General features: G+C 37.1%; 1 protein-coding gene across 1 annotated transcript in view; it reads left to right on the plus strand.

The window, feature by feature from the left end:
* LOC113039068 (ubiquitin carboxyl-terminal hydrolase 33-like) overlaps nt 1–19,691 on the plus strand; it is a 36,823-nt gene continuing 17,132 nt past the window's right edge. Inside the window, exons 1-9 of the mRNA XM_026196964.1 lie at nt 1–285; nt 3,687–3,777; nt 6,519–6,572; nt 6,820–6,882; nt 9,008–9,157; nt 9,574–9,679; nt 9,769–9,838; nt 9,950–10,063; nt 10,154–10,232. Coding sequence (XP_026052749.1) covers nt 3,694–3,777; nt 6,519–6,572; nt 6,820–6,882; nt 9,008–9,157; nt 9,574–9,679; nt 9,769–9,838; nt 9,950–10,063; nt 10,154–10,232 — 720 coding nt within the window. The 5' untranslated portion in view covers nt 1–285; nt 3,687–3,693. The remainder of the gene's footprint in view (nt 286–3,686; nt 3,778–6,518; nt 6,573–6,819; nt 6,883–9,007; nt 9,158–9,573; nt 9,680–9,768; nt 9,839–9,949; nt 10,064–10,153; nt 10,233–19,691) is intronic.

Consider the following 19,691-nt stretch of genomic DNA (forward strand, 5'->3'; position numbering starts at 1 on the left):
CCGCCGCTGCCTGTTTCCCACATTCACTCTCAGCACCCCACAACAACCGGAAGAAGCTATTTGAATGTGTCATACCCTTTTACAGTCTATGGTCATGCCAAGTAGCACCAGTCTGAAGTTAAAGTGTCCGACGCCAGGCGTTTGATAACCCGCTTTCTGCAAACTGAAGAATACTACAGATATGTAGCGAATAAGACGGAAGACATCTTTAAACCGCCGGTATCTTCATCAGATTATCAGAAGCGATAATATATTCTATTGAAACCGTCGTTGATTTCCCTAGAGGTGAGTTAACGTTAATATTATATCACTGGCTTGGGTGAACCCTGAAACACGGCGTATTAAAAGCTTTTCGTCCAGCTGAGTTCATATGAAACAGTTCTGTTGTAAGTGTTGTGTTGTGATGTGCGCTGATGCAGAGTCAGAGCTGTCAGATGATGAGCGGCGCTCTGACTTTAGCTTTAGCCCGCGGCATTCACAGGCCTTGTGTCTGCTCTGCATTCACCGTAAACACCTCATCCAGGGACATTGTGCGGGGATTTTAGCTGTTATAATGGTTGCAATGACTGAAAGACTCATAGTCGTAGGAAAAGCTGTGGAGGAATATGTGCGTGACAGGCTGAAGCTAGTTGCTAAGTATCCTAGCGAAGATTCTGGCTATGCTGACGCGTTACCGGAGTGACGTCACACGCAGCTGTAGCTGCCCATAACGGTCGTTTACTGTATATGTAATTGTACATTACCTCACAATGTACATGATAAATATATTACTAGTAAAAATAATTATCCAGGATAATTATTACTTCAAATTATTATTATCTGGAATTCCCGCACTATTTTAAATACTCTTTTTTTTCTTTTTTATGGTTTCTGATGTGGGATTATGGCCAGGTGACATGCAGGTAAACAAATAAAATAGATATTTATTTATGAGTTTTATTTTGAAATATTTTTTATATTATTATTTAAAAAGAGGGCTGCAAGGGGTCTGTGGAAATGTTTAGAGAAAAAGTGATATGCAATATTAAGTTAATTAGTAAATGCAATTAAATTTACAATTAAAATAAGTTTACATATTTAGAAAATCACAATCAAAATGTAAAATAAATAAATAATTTAAAATATGTCAAAGTAACTATATAAATTAGTAAATAAATATAATAATAATGAGTATAGATGCAATATAGAAGTTACTTGTTTATGCAAGAAACTATATAGGCTTGTGCTTTTCTCAAATTGTAGAATTTTGGGATGGGTTCTCGCAAACAAGGATGAGATGATTTGGGGGTAAACATTAAAAACCTCTTATTTAATTTCTTGTTAACTTTGCATCAACTCACACAAACCCCCTGCAATTCTCTCATAAACCCCTGTCTGAGAAACCTCACCATAAATAATATATATTAGTCTTGTAAATAGTCTCAGTTGTAAAGCTGGTTTTTAAAGATAAAACTTTATTATGTTATTATGGTTTTCAGTTTATGTAACGTTAAAGTGCTTAGAGATTGTAAAGTATGTGCAGACCATAGGTTTGTGATGGTGAGGAAATTTTCCCACCGGTTGAGCGACCTGTGACGACACGGGTAATAACGGTATCACTGTGGGGGTGTTCCCTCTTTTACGGCATTAAATCGTAATTTAGTTTGTTTAAATTTTCCCTCTTTTCCTCGCTTTCCTTTGTTGTTTCCTTTGCAACAACAAAATACAATGTCAATGTCTCTAGCTAATATAAAAAACATATAACTTTTATTAACAAAACAAATAAAAATGCACCGTGCTAGGGCAGACTTTGTAATATAACCAAATAAAGAAAGAAGAGTAGAACGTTTATTAGCAAAACGTGTAAGAACACTTGGAGGCACAACATACACCTTGAAGTCAAATAAAATAAATAAATGACACAAAATTTAAATAAAATAAAAATTTGTGAACAATGAACCATTTATATATATATATATATATGTATGTATATATATATATATATATATATATATATATATATATATATATATATATATATATATATATATATATATATATATATATATAAATATAAATGTTTGATGAAAACTTCCAAAATCACCCAGGTAAACGGCAAAAGTTGACAGGTTTTTAAAAATCCAAAATATGGCCAAACACACGCTTTTTTGTATTTTGTTTGGAAACTAAATCATTCGAAAAATAATCAAAACAACGGTGGGGGTTTGTGCCGCGGTGGGCAAGTGACATAAACAGTGTTACAGCTTAAGATCGGTATCACTGTCAGCACCGTCTATCATGGCAAGCCTAGCACACCATACATATTTTCATGCATATGCTGTCCTGTCACAAATTTTCATTAGGCTACAGGTTATAGACTGAGTACTAAAGACTCGGACAACATTCATTTTTGATCAGTGCTGTATTGTAGATTTATGTCAAAAGTTCAAGACACGGCACTGTTTTTTGTTGTTTGTCATTACGCATTGTTGGTCTAGACCTTGGTCCTGAATTACACTTAGTAACCACAAAGACTTTTGTACACAATTTATAAAAAAAAAAAAATATATATATATATTAAATGGAACATCCTGTACAGCTCTGAAGGCTTCATTACCCTTGTGAAAACACGTGCACTTGTAGTGTACTTCAAATCTCTTAAAAAAGTATTGTTTTAAAAAAAACTGTACTTGCAGGTAATGTAATATTAATGAAATAAAAGGCTACTAAATTGTATCTAAAGAGAACACCGTTTCATGACTTATTTTCTTAACAAACTTAAGTACACTTTAATAATGTCAAGTTTTACGTTAAAATGTTGATATTCTTTAAAATTATTGGCTAATATATATTTTTTTAACAAGGGTAGACTTCATAAACATGTTTTTTTTTAATGCTCTGCAATAGTGTAACACTGTGCTGCCGTGTTTTCATGGTGAATGATATTAATAGTTTATATGATAGCAGTGAGATGTGTTCATATACAGATGGTCACATGGTCAGAGTGACTGGTGGATTGCTATTGATATTTACTCAGCATTGCCCTGGTCTAACTTGCTTCTGGTCTGATAATTATTCTATCCAAGACAAGTGTGTCTAAAGCATTGTGCTCGTTTTGGCCCTTTGGATGAAATGGCATCTGTCCAGTGGTTTTAACCCTGTTACAGATGTCTCTGTAATGCAGAAGAATGACAAATCAGGGTGGAGACGCGCAAAACCTCTGAAAGTCTTTCTTCTTATAGATGTGTCGGTTACTGTTAAAGATTAAAAAGTAAGGTTAATCTTCACTGAACTTTGTGTTGCAAAACTATATAAAATATAAAAAAAAATGTATGTTTAAAATCTGCATTGTTTGGGCATATTACATACTTAAGGCATATTATTCATCATTTACTCAACCTTGTGTTACAAAGCTGTTTCCTTTTGTGGAACAAAATAGGAGATGGATGAGAGGAAGTGATTATAATGGCAAAGCATCACAATTACCTAAAAGGGTGATACAAGTAGTTCATGTGATTTGTTCTGTCATATAAAATATTTCTCTCAAATGTGTCTCCATTGGCCACTTGTGTTTGAAGTTTAAGGGGATGGTCTCTTAATTTCATCAGAACGGCTGAGTGTTCACACTATGAATTATGTGTTTTTAATAATCAGATCCCAGCTAGTAGTGTGCTAATGTGTTCATCTGTCTCACTCTTTCTTTCCAGAAGAGTGATGTCTGCAGCGTCAAGCAATGATTGTCCACACTTGGACTGTGTGGGAGAGATCACTAAGGAAGAGCTCATCCAGAAGTCCCATGTGAGTCTCCACCAAGACCCAGTTGCACCCTCATTATATCTTTGCTTCCACCCATTTCTCATAAGCCAAATGTAGTGTGCACTGTGCACTATTAACAAAGTAATGATCCCTATTAAAGAGTTTGCGAACTTGCCATAGGCACTAATATAAGAGCTTAGGCTATAAACCGCGCATGCTGTTGATAAGAGTGTGATGGAAACAATGTGCATTTTTATGGATGCATTAAACTTTAATGTATTTTAAAAGCATTTGCGGTTGCCGAATAATTGCTTGCCAGATTGCACCTTTAATAGAATTCATGTTTTCAGAAGAGCTTTTCCATAATGTGTAATATGGGCTCCGTCACATATTAGGGCTTGTATAGACTAATTGAGTAGTCGAGTAATCCACTACTTCAACCACTAGTCAGCACAGTCAGAAACAACCAACTACTCGAGCATGCAGTAACCATAATGCATGCACAGAGTTTGCAACTACGTGAATTTTAGGATTACAGTAATGCGTGTAGCTGTTACTTTCTATGACTTTATCTATGTTGCATGTAAAATTTAAATATGTAGTGTAATAATTAAGGGTGTGCCCAAAGCCGAATACCTTATTTGGAATGGCACAGATAATGGCTTCAAAAACAAATAACGGAAAAAAAATAAATCTGCCTGGATATTCGGTTGAAGCTGGCACAGTCTGTTGTTTGCTGTATAACAGTTGAGCCAGGGGATCAGCACAATATTATACACAGACCTCTAAAGTCAGGCAATAGAGTGTGAAGTGAATGAATGCAAAATTTATGAATGAAAAGAGCGTAATCAAACACCACATTGCTGTTGCTATTCCGTGCATCTCTCATAAATCAGAGCTTGGCAAGAGAAATATCACCTATAACAATACATCATACATTAGGGCTGTGCGATTAATCGAAATCGAATCGAAATCGTAATTTGAGACGTTGCGATTTGCTAATCGCAAAAGCCTGCGAGGTGGACGTGATATTACTCTGTTTCAGAACATACGCATGACTGCAGCCTTGAGTGACAGTCTTACCAATAGAGTAAGGGCACCTCATATCAAGAGCATCTCTTATTGCATGTTCGCTATTCCCAATTCAGAAGATCACACATACAGCTTGTCTTTGAATGTCTCTCATACTCGCTCCTCTCTTCCCTACGAGGCGCAAATCTTAATCATGATCTTGTCTGCTGAAAAAAAACAACAACAAAAAAAAACATATATATATATATATATATATATATATATATATATATATATATATATAATATAATATAATATAATATAATATACCGTATTTTCCAGACTGTAAGTCACACTTTTTTTCATAGTTTGGCTGGTCCTGCGACTTATAGTCAGTGCGACATGAACTAAAATAATTGCATGCACAGAGTTTGACATGAACCAAGAGAAATTAACTAAGAGACCTGAACCAAGATAAAACATTACCATCTCCAGCCGTGAGAGGGTGCTCTATACTGCTCAGTGCTCCTGTAGTCTACACTGAAAACATAGAATGCCCTGTCGCGGCTGTAGACGGTAATGTTTTCTCTTGTTTCTAAATAAATGCGACTTATAGTCCAGTGCCACTTATAGTCCGAAAAATAAAATATAATATAATATAATGTAATATAATATGATATATAGAACCCCTCCCAAAACACAATTTAAATTTGAAAGTATTTCAGGGTTGTAATGGTAATTGTAATGGATAGAACAACAGTAATTTCTATTGGAATAATGACAAAAACAAAAATTTTTTTAATGGTTTCATGGAAACTGTAATAATTTCTGTTTCTGTTGTTGTTATTTTTCTCATACTCATACTGTGCTGCACATTATTGTGTATTGAGCTGAAGTTTGACTTTGCAAATATAAAATCGCAAATCAAATCGCAATCGCAGTATCTGTAAAACAAATCGCAATTTGATATTTTCCACATATCGCACAGCCCTATCATACATGTATATTTGTATATATTTAAAAGTCAATGATTTAAACCTTAGGCTACGATATGATATGAATGAATGGAATAAGCAGCGCTCTCACCAATCAAACAAGCGTTGCAAGTCTCAGTCTCTCAAAAACCAAACGAGTTCTCTCTCTCAAGAGTAGACTAACAATCAACTTAGATACAGATACATTTTCTACTTGGCCTACATGTCGGGATCTTTATCTTTTGCTGGTTTGTGTGGCACACAAAAAATATTTTGTTACAGATACAAATACAGATACAAAAACCGGCTGTTACATAAATATTTTAATATCTAATGTCATAATTATAAAGTTTTGACAATTTACATTTGTAATTGTTGCAGTAGGCAATGAATTAATAAGCGTTTATTGATCAGATTATTTATTTTCATATACAGTAGCATGAACCACGAGTAGTTGAGGGACTTTTTCTTTTTTTTCCTTTTTTTTTTTTAAATAAGAAATTGACTAGCAGAAATCAGTAGTCGTGCAACCCCTGTTGCATATACAGTATACACTACAATGTAAAGGAATATTATTGTGTATTCTACATAAATATAAAAATGCCTACATGTCATAATGGATAGTCATTGCATGTATCAGAAATAGGAGACACGTTCTGTCTTTGCGCTTGCAAATTCCGCCGTGTTAATTAAAATCATTTAAAATAATCTTTCAGACCCCATACTTTGAAACGGTGGTGTACCTGGCATAAAGACTTGGTAAGACACTTAGCTAAGTATAAATGTGTTGGTTTTCAGGGTCAGTGCCAAGACTGTAAAGTTGGGGGACCAAACCTTTGGGCCTGTCTTGAGGTAAGTTATCTTTATATTCGGTAATGATCTTTAACAAGTTTGGTGTGTGATAGGAATGTGCCAATATTAAAATACTGCGGTGATAGCGATTAACTGCTAATTATTTTGATGTTATACCTTATAACTGATAAATGGCTATTTGTATTAAAAAAAAAAAGAATGGTGACGAGGAAGTCTTAATTATTGAAAGCTAGTTTATAATGAAGGCTGTAGAGGATCATTTAATTTCATGTTTATGTCTCATCAGAATGGCTGTTCATATGTTGGCTGTGGGGAATCACATGCGGACCACAGCACCGTCCACTCTCAGGTTAGTCTCCTTATTCTTCATTTCTACTGTTTCTGTGAAATAATTATTCAAATGAATGCACTTTGTGTATCAACAGCTCTTTGTATATCTATTATATTTTACTGAAATATTAATAATACATATTTTGTTTGTATAAGTGTACGTACAGTTTAAAGGGATAGTTCACCATCTGTTGCTGGTCCCAATTGATTTTTATGGGATGGGGGGATAAAAACACTATGTAAGTCAATGGGGAGCAGCAGCTGCATCTCTTGAAGACGTTTTCACCTACAGTGAGCTGTCATTGTACATTTCAGACAGGATTAGTGACCCTTATAGCATTACAGCTTTACGATTACTTTTGTTGGCCGATTCAGACCGGTTTAGCTGATCCCTGATCGCATGTGTCACTTCGTGTTGATTTCTGTTATTGTCATTGTGACTGGAGGCTTGAATTATGCTCTGAATCGCTGAAGTGTGTTTTGAATTGCAGGCTGAACTCATCCATTATTAATCAGCACTCTAGTGGGGATCTCCCTTCCCACTAAAGCCCATTCTGATTAGCCATTACCAAAATCCCACAATGCTCTCAAAACACCCTTGTGTCTGTGTTAAAGCGACTGAGAGAAGACAGAGCCATCAGCTATACTTCCGCCACAATAACCTGCATATGCTGAAGTAAACGAAAATCAGCCCTTGTTTTTCTCCCTCTAAGTTGTTTTCCTCTAGCAGGCAGAGTGCTTGTGGGGATAGAGCGCTGCGGTGATGATGTGTTTTTGTATGTGAACACAGAAGGTAGCATCACTCTGGTTGCCTCGACAAAAACCCAATAGGATTTTTCCATTGGCTTTAGAATTATTGCAGAAAATAAGTTTTGTGAATAATGAAAGTATATGATTCTTAAACATTTTGTTTATAAAGATACTTTTCATAGTGCATTTTTGGAATCAGCACCCCAACGTTAGTAAGAAACGAGTATTGAATATCATTCAGCAAGTATTATGTAGGCTGGTCTTATTAGTATTATTTAATTGATCTTTTTTTCAGTTGTGTAAACTGCCAGGATCATGAGTGCACTGGGCATACGATGTAGATGAGTTTTCTATTATCCTTGCTGTGCTGTGAGTTTAAATGGATATGGGCATGTATTACTTCCGATCCATCACTGAAATGGTCAGAGTTGCAGATTTTGGCAGCGTTCGTATTTTGGCACTGTTCTCATTAATGTTTTAATGCCCTGTCTGGCTGCAGTTGAACCAGTTCTAGTGCCGCAGCGAAAGCCAATCCAGTCACATGAATAATGTAGAGACCTGCTAGCCACCGCTGTGTGCTTGCCCAGCCCTCACGTTGCAACTCCCCATTTCCCCTGGTTCGTTTTCACTTTCACGTGTTTTGCCCTAAATTTTGAAGAGTCTTTCTGTTGCATTGTAGGTTTCATATGTTGAGAGAGCTCGACATTCTGACTGCCTTTTATGGAGGAAGTAAAAAACACTTAAACAGAAGTTTTGGCCTAATAACTGGCAGCAGATATTTTAAATCTGAGATTTTAATAAAAAATGTGTTAACAAAAAAGCTTTAGTGTAGAATTTGACATGTTTTTAATCCTTCAAAACCATTAAAACCATGGATTTTGAATGACAATATTTATTCAAAGGCCAAAATATAGTATGTGATTTTTATTTATTTATTTATTTATTCAAAACAGTTGCAGGGCGATCACTAGTTGATTTCAATTGCAATATCCATTGGTTAAATAAAACCTATATAACAGGATTTAAAATGACACTTCTAGACACACAAGACTCATAACTCGCTGTCTTCAAATGAAATCGGTCATTGAAAATGGGTAATTGGCAAAAAAAAAAACGAGTTTTCTGGATAAATTGGTGATTTAAAAAAAATATATATTTTCCTATTCAGATGAATGCTAACGTTACTACTACTAATTACTATTATTATTATTATAGAAGCTGACATTGATGTAGTCCTAAATGTATTTTGCAGCTTTAGTAATTACAATTAAATATATGGTTTATATTTAAATTGTTTTGTTATTATTATTTATAATTTACATTTTGAACATTAAACTTGCAGATACTAATTTATTTGCACTTAAATGTCTAAGCAATGTGCCTTTTTCTTTCAGGAGGCACGGCACAACTTGACGGTGAATCTGACCACTTTGAGGGTGTGGTGCTATGCTTGTTCCAAAGAGGTTTTCCTGGAAAGAAAACTGGGTCCACACGCAGCGTCCAGCTCTACCAAGCCCATCTCCCCAGGACAGACCCCGAGCCCGGTCAGAACTCTTAAGCACTTTCTGTGAATGCAAAGCAGAGATTAGAAGTTTGGTTGTGCTTCGATAAAAATCCTCCTTTTATATTTACAACATCGTCTTTGCAATGTAAACACGACTCTACATATTTGCAAAGAAGACAAGTCCAATCACAGTCTCAGTATGCAAACAGATGTAAGACAAAAGACCAATCACTATTCAGTATGTAAATATGATGTCATTTTTGTCAGTTATATTTTGAATGCTGAACATTCTATCGGTAGCGATGGAATTTTGTTTTAAATAAATGTATTTAAAGTCTTCTACTGATTGATTTTGAGATTGCAGGTTTTCTGCACGTTGTTTAGATGCACTTATTTGCTTGCTTTGCTAAAGGTGTGCTGTTGCTGATCTTCTTCCATTGTCTTTCTGGTTCTCAGGACTTCAAAGCCCCTGGGAGCCCCACCTCCCTGAGAGTTCCTCCAGCAGGAGCCTGTGATGACGTGGACATGGAGACCGAGGAAGAGGATGAACTGAGGACGAGAGGTCCTTCATCTCTCATGTCTGGTGTTCTGTGGATGTGCTCTGCATTCTACACTGTTAGTCTGATCTTCTTCATCTGTTCCTGCTCACAGGTCTGACTGGACTGAAGAACATTGGCAATACCTGCTACATGAATGCAGCTCTCCAGGCGCTTTCCAACTGGTAAGAACCCTACTAATCAGAATGGTGTTTATCCCCATGACCTAATTGTTCTCCTTCAGTCTGGTTTTACTCAAGTTTAATCCAGTTCTTACTTTGTTGTTTATCTTCTAGTCCTCCACTGACACAGTTTTTCCTGGAATGTGGTGGTCTGGTGAAGACAGACAAGAAGCCAGCGCTAAGCAAAAGCTATCAGAAACTCATCACAGACCTGTGGCACAAAAACAGGTACATTCCTCTTTTGCCGTTTCCTATTTCAGTGTCATTTTTTTATGTTTTTTTAATAGCTTTCTTTGCTCTTGTTTTGTGTGATTGCAGGAATTCCTATGTTGTTCCTACAAATCTGTTTCAAGGCATTAAGGCTGTAAACCCAATGTTTCGTGGTTATTCCCAACAGGTATGTTTTCTTAAATTAATTTGTTTAAAACATTGGGGATGCCCCAATATAAAAAATATGGCTTCAGTTTTCTGGCCTTAAATAATATGTTTTGATGATTTCTGTAACCTCAATAATCTTGGGTTTTTGCATGTAAACGTAAGAAGCATATTACCTAAACCAAACCAGCTTAAAGTATGGGTTGAGAGTTCTAACCCTGATGTTTTAGTAATCACTGAGACATGGTTGCGTAACTCTATTCCCTACCCTGACCTGTATTTATCTGGTTACAACATGTTTCAGCAGGATAGGTCATCTTAGGGTTGGGGGGTGGCAATTTTCACCAAAGAATATCTTCAATGTAGTATAGCCCAGGCAAAGTCTATAGCCAAAGAGTATGATCTTCTTGTTCTTAACATGTAATTATCAAATGGTTTTTCTTTATCTGTGGCTGGCTGCTATCACCCTCCATCAGGACCAGCATGAACCCTAGAGGCCTTAAGCAATGCATGGGTCTGAGTTGATAATAATTGGCAATCTAAACTGGGACATGCTTAAGCCCCCTGAGAAAGTTGTACAACAATTTGACTGCCTAAACCTTCACCAAATCATAAACCTACCCATTAGAGACAACCCAAAAAATTGTGACAAGGCCACATTGATAGATGTTGTGTTTACAAATGCCCTACTCATATCGGGTGTTTTTTGCAATGACCTCAGCAACCACTGTTTTATTGCCTGTTTTAGAAAACAACCTTATGTCAAAAAGCCATAATCACTGCATGGTTGTTGTTTAAAGATCTTCTTACTGCTGTGATCAACAAACATGCCCCAAACAAAAAGATACGCATAAAAATCAGTTAAGCCCATTAATTAATCGTGATCTAGCTGTTCTGCTTCAGCAAAAAAAAAAATACAGCCTGGCGCAAAGCATGCAAGACACATTCTGTCAAAGAAAACCTTTTATTTCTTCAAATAAGGAACAAGGCCACACAAGCTGTGAGAGAGGCTAAAGCTGGCTTCTTTAAAAAAAAAAACAGTTCACACTTTGTTGTCCGAATCCAAAAGCATTTTGGAATATGGTAAAAAAACAAAAAAAAAAAACCGAGGACCATACCATTGTCCCTAAAAGTGGATGACATAGTCGTCACTAATAAAAACTCAATGGCTAAAGCATTCAGTCCCCCCTTCATAAATTCTGTCTTTGTTCCAAGGCATTAAACCCTATTGCTACAGCCCCTGCAGCCTCTAATACCTGCAGCCTTTTAGCACCTCCTCACAGTTTTTCCATGCGGGCTGTTTTAGTGGGGGAAGTCCTGGAAGAATTGACCGCTCTGGACCCTGATATAGCAGCTGGGTCAGATGATCTTGACACTTTTTTCATTAAAATTGCTGCCTTCGTCATTGCAGCTCCTCTAACAGTCCTCATTAATCTCTCCCTCCATACAGCCGAGATTACACCTGCTTGGAAAGCAGTAGTTGTGCTTCCCCTGTATAAGGGTGGTGATCAGGCTGACCTAAACAATTACAGGCCAATCTCCATCTTGCCAAAAACTTGTCAACAAACAACTACTCAAGCATCTTAATGTGAACTGTATCATCTCCGGGGCACAGTCTGGCTTCCGATTAGGGAATGGTTGTGTTACAGCTACAACTAAAGTGCTCAATTAAATTACATCTGTGTTAGATAACAAACAACACGCCGCTGCTATTTTCATTGACCTTGCAAAACTTTTGACACTGTGGACCACAATAAACTCATCCACAGACTCCACAGCATTGGTGTCACCTATCACTCACTGGTTTGGTTCATAAATGATCTCTCTCACAGGGTTCAACATGTAAGATTTGAAAACCTTTTCTCCCATTCTCTCCCGGTCACCAGGGGTGTCCCCCAAGGCTCCATCCTTGGCCCTACACTTTTCTCAATTTATATTAATAACATTCCCCAGGCAGTTGGTAATTCACTAATTCACTTAGATGCTGATGATACAATCCTTTATGCCACAGGTTCCTCCCCTGATGCTGTTCAAGCTACCCTGCAAGCAGTGTTGTGGGTAACGCGTTACAAAGTAACGCGTTAGAGTACTCTAATTACTTTTTTCCTGAAATGTGTAACTTAACGCGTTAGTTTCGTGCGTAAGTAATCAGTAACTTCGTTATTTTTTTACAAAAGTAAACCGTTATTTTAAGGAAAGGAAAATCCCGACTGCAGCCTGCTTTTTGTCAGACAGTATGCCTAGGTCTACTGTGCCACCTGCGGATGTATCAGCGGAGCCGAAGCTCTGTGATCATAAAGTTAATGGCTGTGATACGTCTGTGCCCTGCGCCTGACCCTGTGTGTGTGTGGGTTTTTTTTTTCGAACTCCCGGCAAGATGGCAGAGAGGACAGCGTTTGGTTTATGGAAGTACGCACATTATTTTCAATTTGTCAACGAAAAAGAAATCGACTGTCGGACAAACGTTTCGAAAATCTGCTTCTGCTACGTTTTAATCAATACTTTGAGGAGTAAATGTAAGAGGACTGTGTTACAGCGAATTTAGGCTTGTGACTGTGAGTGACACTTTAATAATAATTAGTTCGGCTATTAAGCGATTTGTCATTTGCCTGTGTGGCAGTGAAGGATTTAATTCGGTTTGTTATCATTTTTGTCTGACAGGCAGCTGTTAATTTCTGTTAGATCGTTGGCTGGCTGGTTGTTCATCATTTCTAAATGGATTTAAATCTGCAAACCTGTTTAAGGTTGTGTTTACAAGTAAGCATACTTGTACTTTGATAACTGCATTATGTAAAGTTAAAGAAAAATCAGGAGTTATCTTGTGGTGCTCATAATATACAGTAGCCTAGGCTACCCGGGCTGGGTAACGTTAGGTGCGAATTTTGATTAATAATATGTTCTGTGATAATAAATAAATAAAACGCCATGTGGAATAGCTGATTGCTGACTGACTTTCCTGTTATTGTTATCCTGCAGTGTTAATTTAGTCGGATGACTGACGTTTTTCTTTGTCGGGAGTCACGACTCCTAGGTGCATTTAAAGGGGCCGGGGGCTGTGTCTGTCATGTGTGAGCCGCTGCAAACGGCTTTTAATTTTTGGTAACGCATGAGTACTCTAACGCGTTACTTTTATGAATAGGTAACGCTGTATCATAACTGATTACTTTTAATTGATGGTAACGTTGTAACTTAACTAACTACTTTCCAAAGTAACTATACCCAACACTGCCTGCAAGATAGCGTTTACCAACTACATTAGCCTTTTACACAACTCAAACTCACTCTCAATACCTCCAAAACAAAAATAATGTGGTTTTACCGTAAGGGTACTACGCCGCCTCCTGCCCTTAACATCACCACCTGCAAGGTGGCTATTCTAGAACAAGTCACTGCATATAACTACTTGGGCATCTGGTTGGAAACGTAACTTTTTTTTCTCTTCACATATCAAAGCTGCAATCTAAGGTCAAAAGCCAAGCTTGGCTTCCTTCTCCACTTCTGCCAAACTTATTCTAATGAACATTCTACCCATGTTAGACAATGGACACACTATATGCAGGGTTGCTTGCAAGTCCACTCTATCAGAACTTTATGCTCTTTATTATTCCGCTATCAGGTTTGCCACAAATGCTCCCTTCACTACACAACAACTGCGCTCTATATTCATCTGTTAACTGGCCCTCCCTTTACAATCGCCTTAAAATTCACTGGTTCACCTTCATTTACAAGACCCTTCTCAGCCACTCACCTCCTTACTTAGGTCACCTGCTGCAGCCAAAGTCCGTCACATATAACACCTGGTCCTCACTTCATCTTTAACTAAGCATTCCACAAACCAACTCTGCATTTGGTCTTGAATCTTTTCAATCTGCTGCCGCTCGCAACTGGAATGCTCTGCAAAATATTCTCAAACTGGATAAAATTTCATCCTTCAAAACTATTATATCATACTTGTTTTTTGTTTTTAAACAGCAAATAGATTGATAATGATGATTGATGTTTTAAATTGTATTTATATAATTGCTAACCTGTATGTATTTCTAATGTTCTGTATTTATTTTATAGTGGAGAAGGCACGCTCAACTCCCAAGTCGTTTAATTGGTGTGAGTAATTAAGTTATCCAGAGATAAGAGAAAAAAGGGCACTCTCAAGATAGCCTTTTATAAATTTATTCGTACCATGTCTTACACAGATGCATTTCGGCCTAAGCCATCATCAGTGTGTCTGTATTTATTTTAGCCCTACTTCCCTTTCCCTAAATGGTTATTCCACTTGTCAGGCCACCATTGTAAATAAGAACCTGTTCTTAATGACTTGCCTGTAAAAATAAAGGTTACAAATTTACTTTATTATTATTACTAAATCAAATAAATGCAGCTTTGTTGAGTATAACAGTCTTCTTTCAAAAAATAAATTTGACGCCAAACCTTTGAATGTTATTGTATTTTAAAAGATTTTGTCTCGATCTGAAAAAAAAAAAGTGCTACAAGTGACTTTAGGCATTACATCATTATAATGTACAATAGAAATATAATTATTCATGATTGTATTGATTAGATGATGTCAATTAGTAAATTGAATGTAAAAAAGGAGAAATGTTAATCCGTCCTGTAATATTCAATATTGTCTGGTACACACCTAGTATTGAAACTAATTTTAAAAACAAGATTTCCTAAGGCAATATTACCATTATAGAAAAAACTAAAAATATTAGTTAATATTAGTTAATTTAGACATGTTTCTGATGATTCAAATGGAATGAAACTCTTGAAGTGGTATCCAGAATCATTCAAATGTAAAACACAGAATTAGGGGAAAAATATAATTGATTTCATAGGGCCCTAGAATTATTTTGATATATTTTTGTATAGGCTCATCCTGACTAGCCCAACATAGTCAACCAATGGTGTGAGTTTGCCCAGTGGCAGATGAGGTCAAACTCAAATTACCCTGCTTGCTGTGGGAATTTCATCTGATAGAGCCTCATTCTCATTGGTTATAAAAAACTTTCTCTTTTGATACATTGTCCTTTTAGCTGCATTTTTGAAAAGAACCATTTTTATTCTCGTTCTGAAAGATTTTGTTCTCTTGTATGGAGCCCAATCTTCAGAGTCTCTCTAGATGTTTGATCACCTTCAGCCAGTGGAATATATCTATTGTCATGCCTGGCTGGAGAGGAAGGCCGTTTGGAGAATTAGCGTTGACAAGAATGAGCCATCATAGGCTGTTCAGAGACCGTATTAAACATTAATCTAATTTTCAAGCTCACTTTCATGAAGCTCCGATAGACTGGGGACTCCTGTAGAGGGCACATTCAGTCAAAGCCAATTAATGCCTCGTTTTAAAGTCATTTCCTCTACTAAGTATAAAGGCAATTGGGCATTGTTTAAAACCCTTGCTGTATTAAAAAGAGGAAACCTTTTGTCCTTGTACTGCATTTACATAATACAGCGATGACCTTCTGATCTAATGTGCTGTGTCCTGTTGTTGGAAACTTGTTTGCCTACCAGGATTCCTAATACCAGGATGTTAGAATGCCAGTTGGCCATGTTGCCAGTTGCTCATCCAGTAATGGCTGATGTTCTCAGGGCTTGCAAAATTTCAAAATACCTAGAAGCCCTTCAGGCAGGCATTCTTTAGATATTGGTAGCCCAAATGAATTTAATTAGACTGAATAAAAAAGACATTGACTGAAGTTCACTGTGGACAAAATCAGTATGATCGAAAACTAGTGATTGTATTTTTGTCTTTAGATACCAAGACAAGTGGTAGAGATGAACGGATCACAAAATTCACATATTCCGGATTTTGAGTCACGGATCGTATCACTTTCCTGAAAAAAAAGGTTATTTTATTGTTTAAAGGGATAGTTCACCCTAAAATGAAAATTAGATGTTTATCCCAGTGCATCCAAGATGTAGGTCACATAATTTCTCCAGTAGAAAAAAAATGAAATCAAATAATGATTTTTAGCTACTGTCCTTGCAGTCTCTCAGCTGTACGATGCATGGCAAATGGTAACAGAATCTCTGAGAGTAAAAAAAAAAACATGCGCAGACGAAACCAAATTAAACCCTGTGGCTCGTGATGATACATAGATGTGTAAAGACACAAAACGATTGGTCTGTGCCAGGGCTGTGCACAGACCTTTTGAGGGGCATGTGCTGAAACTGAAAAGGGGCACCCCCCTCCCTTTTTTATATCAAGATTATTTAGTAAGCCTGCATAAAAGGAAGAAATGGTCAAATCTTCATGACAAATTCAATAACACAAAATAATAGTCTCAAAAACTTTAGATTTATTCACGATTAATAACAACAATAACAATAATATTAGATAATTCGATAATATAGATAAACATAAATATTTGTAGGGTCCTGTGTTTGTGAATTGCTCTTGTGTACTCCCAATTTTTTTTAAATTGCATTTATAGAGAAAAAAATACTTGGCTCATACATAAACATGTGTACCAAATAATACAAATTAGCTTATAAAACCAAACAGAAACCAAAATCTTTTTTTATTGAACTTTATGCACTTTTTTATGAACTTTGCAAAGAAAAAAATTATATATATTCTCTTTTTAGCTATTCTGTTTGGTTTTATAAGCTAATTTGTATTATTTGGTTAACATGATTATGAATGACATTGAGAAGAGGGGAAGGTGAGCAATGAGTCAAGTATTTTTGACAAACTTTTTTGAAATATAATTTAAGTAATTATGTCCAACTCAATTCCAGATTATAAAAAACTATAGCCATCCCGTTACTATAACATATCCAACATGTATCTGCCTACCTGGCAAAAATTTTATACTGTTTAAACCATGTTTTACTACATTTTATACATGTGAGGACGAGCGGAGATTATACTATAACATGATTAGCCTAAATGTTAATAAATTAAGTGTATCAGCAATCATAAATCAAAGAAGAAATTTCTTAGAAATATGTTATAAGTGACGAGGATCACTCGTCGCTTTGTGTAAGTGCCAGTACGAAACAGCGGGGGTGCACCTGTTATGATTCTCCGATGGTAAAAACAAATTATATGTTGTTTTATTACTTATCAATATATAGTTTTTGACCAGCAAATGTGTGCAAATGTGTTTTTTTTTTTGTTTTTTTTTTGTCATTAAAACGGCGACGCGCCTGCCGGCATCACATTACATTTTCAGCTACAGGTTACAAACTAGTTTTTGTAGCTGTATAGACGGAGCGCTCAGTTTTTCCTGTGGTAAAATGCAGTTGGCCAAAATCGCATTTTATAAAAGATGAAATGCTACTGTATGCACAGGCTATGTAGGTGTTGGCTATATATTGGCTATGACTAGATGGCAAATGCTAGCCCTCTCTCTCAGGCGACGAGTACTCCATAAATAGTCATATTCAATAAATAAAATATGAGCCTTTATAGACATAGTGTTTAGTAGTACTTATTCAAACAACAAGATATTTATTTACCCTTCGCAAAACTTTGTTCAGCTCAGCTGTTTTCTACTGTGCGGCTGCTGTGGAACTTTTGATTCAATGAATATAGAGGGGCGGAGTTATCAGCTTACTGACAGCTTGAGGATCGAATAAGATTTACACAAGCTCGTTTTAAGAACTTTCATTTGCGAAATATTAGTAAAACAGACAGACGTAAAGGGTTACCAATAGCACTGAAAAAAAAGAAAAGAAAAAAAAACACCACTAAAAAAAGGGCACTTCGGAGTGTAAGGGCAAAAAGGGCATGTGCTCGGCACAGGTTGAGCATTACCTGTGAACGTGCCTGGTCTGTGCGAGAAACTGAATAGTATTTATTATTCACGGAATGTCTGAACTGTTAAAACTCTTGTGAATGCGCTTCACAGAAACAAGCACGTGAGGCATTCTACTTCTTCTTGCATTATGGCGGATCGCAGACTTTGCATTACCACATTACCACCACCTATCTCTAAAATTGACCTATCTACAATCTCAATTAGGAGTGTCAACGATCCACACCTAATTACAATGTCGGTTTTATTTTTTTACTTTACAATTTAAATGTTGCTTGTATATATATATGTATTACAAATCGGCAAATAAATAAGTGTATAAACAATTGTGCTATAAATGATAATGGAATAGGATTGAGTGAGATGCAGGAATGTTCTAGGATGGAGGGTTAACAAATAAATATAAGGATATTGCACGTTTATAAGCATAAGTAGGGAACATTTAACTGTTCATGAGGTAGATTGCCTGGGGGAAGAAACTGTTCTTGTGCCTTGTTGCCAGATGGCAAAAGTTCAAAGATGGGGTGACTTGGATGTGAGGGATCCAGAGTGATTTTCTTAGCCCTTTTCCTCACTCTGGATGTATACATTTCTTGAAGGGTGGGCAAGGGAGCACCAATAATCCTTTCAGCAGTCCGAACAGTTCTCTGTAGTCTTCTGATGTCTGATTTTGTTGCTGAACCAAACCAGACAGTTATTGAAGTACAGAGGACAGACTCAATGACGGCTGAGTAGCACCGTTTCAGCAGCTCCTGTGGCAAGTTAAACTTCCTCAGCTGGCGAAGGAAATACAACCTTTGCTGGGCTTTTTTTACAATGGAGTCAATGTAATTGTCCCACTTCAGGTCCTAAGAGATGGTGGTTCCCAGGAATCTGAATGACTCCACTGCAGTCACAGTGCTATTCATGATGGTGAGTGGGGAAAGTGCAGGTGGGTTTCTCCTAAAGTCCACGATCATCTCCACTGTTTTGAGCGTGTTCAGCTCCAGGTTGTTAAGACTGCACCAGACAGCCAGCTGCTCAACCTCTTGTCTGTAAGCAGACTCATCACCGTCCTGGATGAGGCCGATGACTGTAGTGTCGTCTGCAAACTTCAGGAGCTTGACAGAGGGGTCTTTAGAGGTGCAGTCGTTGGTGTACAGGGAGAAGAGCAGAGGGGAGAGAACACATCCCTGAGGGGCGCCAGTGTTGGTGGAGCAGCTGTTTGATTTGAATTTCCCCAGTCTCACTAACTGTTGCCTATCTGTCAGAAAGCTGCTGATACACTGACAGATAGAGCTAGGAACAGAGAGCTGGGTCAGTTTGGTCTGAAGGGCTGTTGGGATGATGGTGTTGAATGCCGAACTAAAGTCCACAAATAGGATCCTCACATAAGTCCCTGTTTTGTCCAGATGTTGCAGTATGAAGTGCAATCCCATGTTGATTGCATCATCCACGGACCTGTTTGCTCAGTAAGCAAACTGCAGGGGGTCCAGTAAGGGTCCAGTGATGTCCTTCAGATAAGCCAGAACCAGTTTTTCAAACGACTTCATGACGACAGACGTTAGAGCCACAGGTCTGTAGTCGTTAAGTTCTGCTATCTTGGGTTTCTTTGGGATGGGGATGATGGTGGAGTGTTTGAAGCAGGAAGGCACTTCACACAACTCCAGGGATCTGTTGAAGATCTGTGAAAAGATGGGGGCCAGCTGGTCAGCACAGATTTTCAGACAGGCTGGTGT

The sequence above is a fragment of the Carassius auratus genome, chromosome 2 (genome assembly GCF_003368295.1).
Source record: "Carassius auratus strain Wakin chromosome 2, ASM336829v1, whole genome shotgun sequence".
NCBI lineage: Eukaryota > Metazoa > Chordata > Actinopteri > Cypriniformes > Cyprinidae > Carassius > Carassius auratus.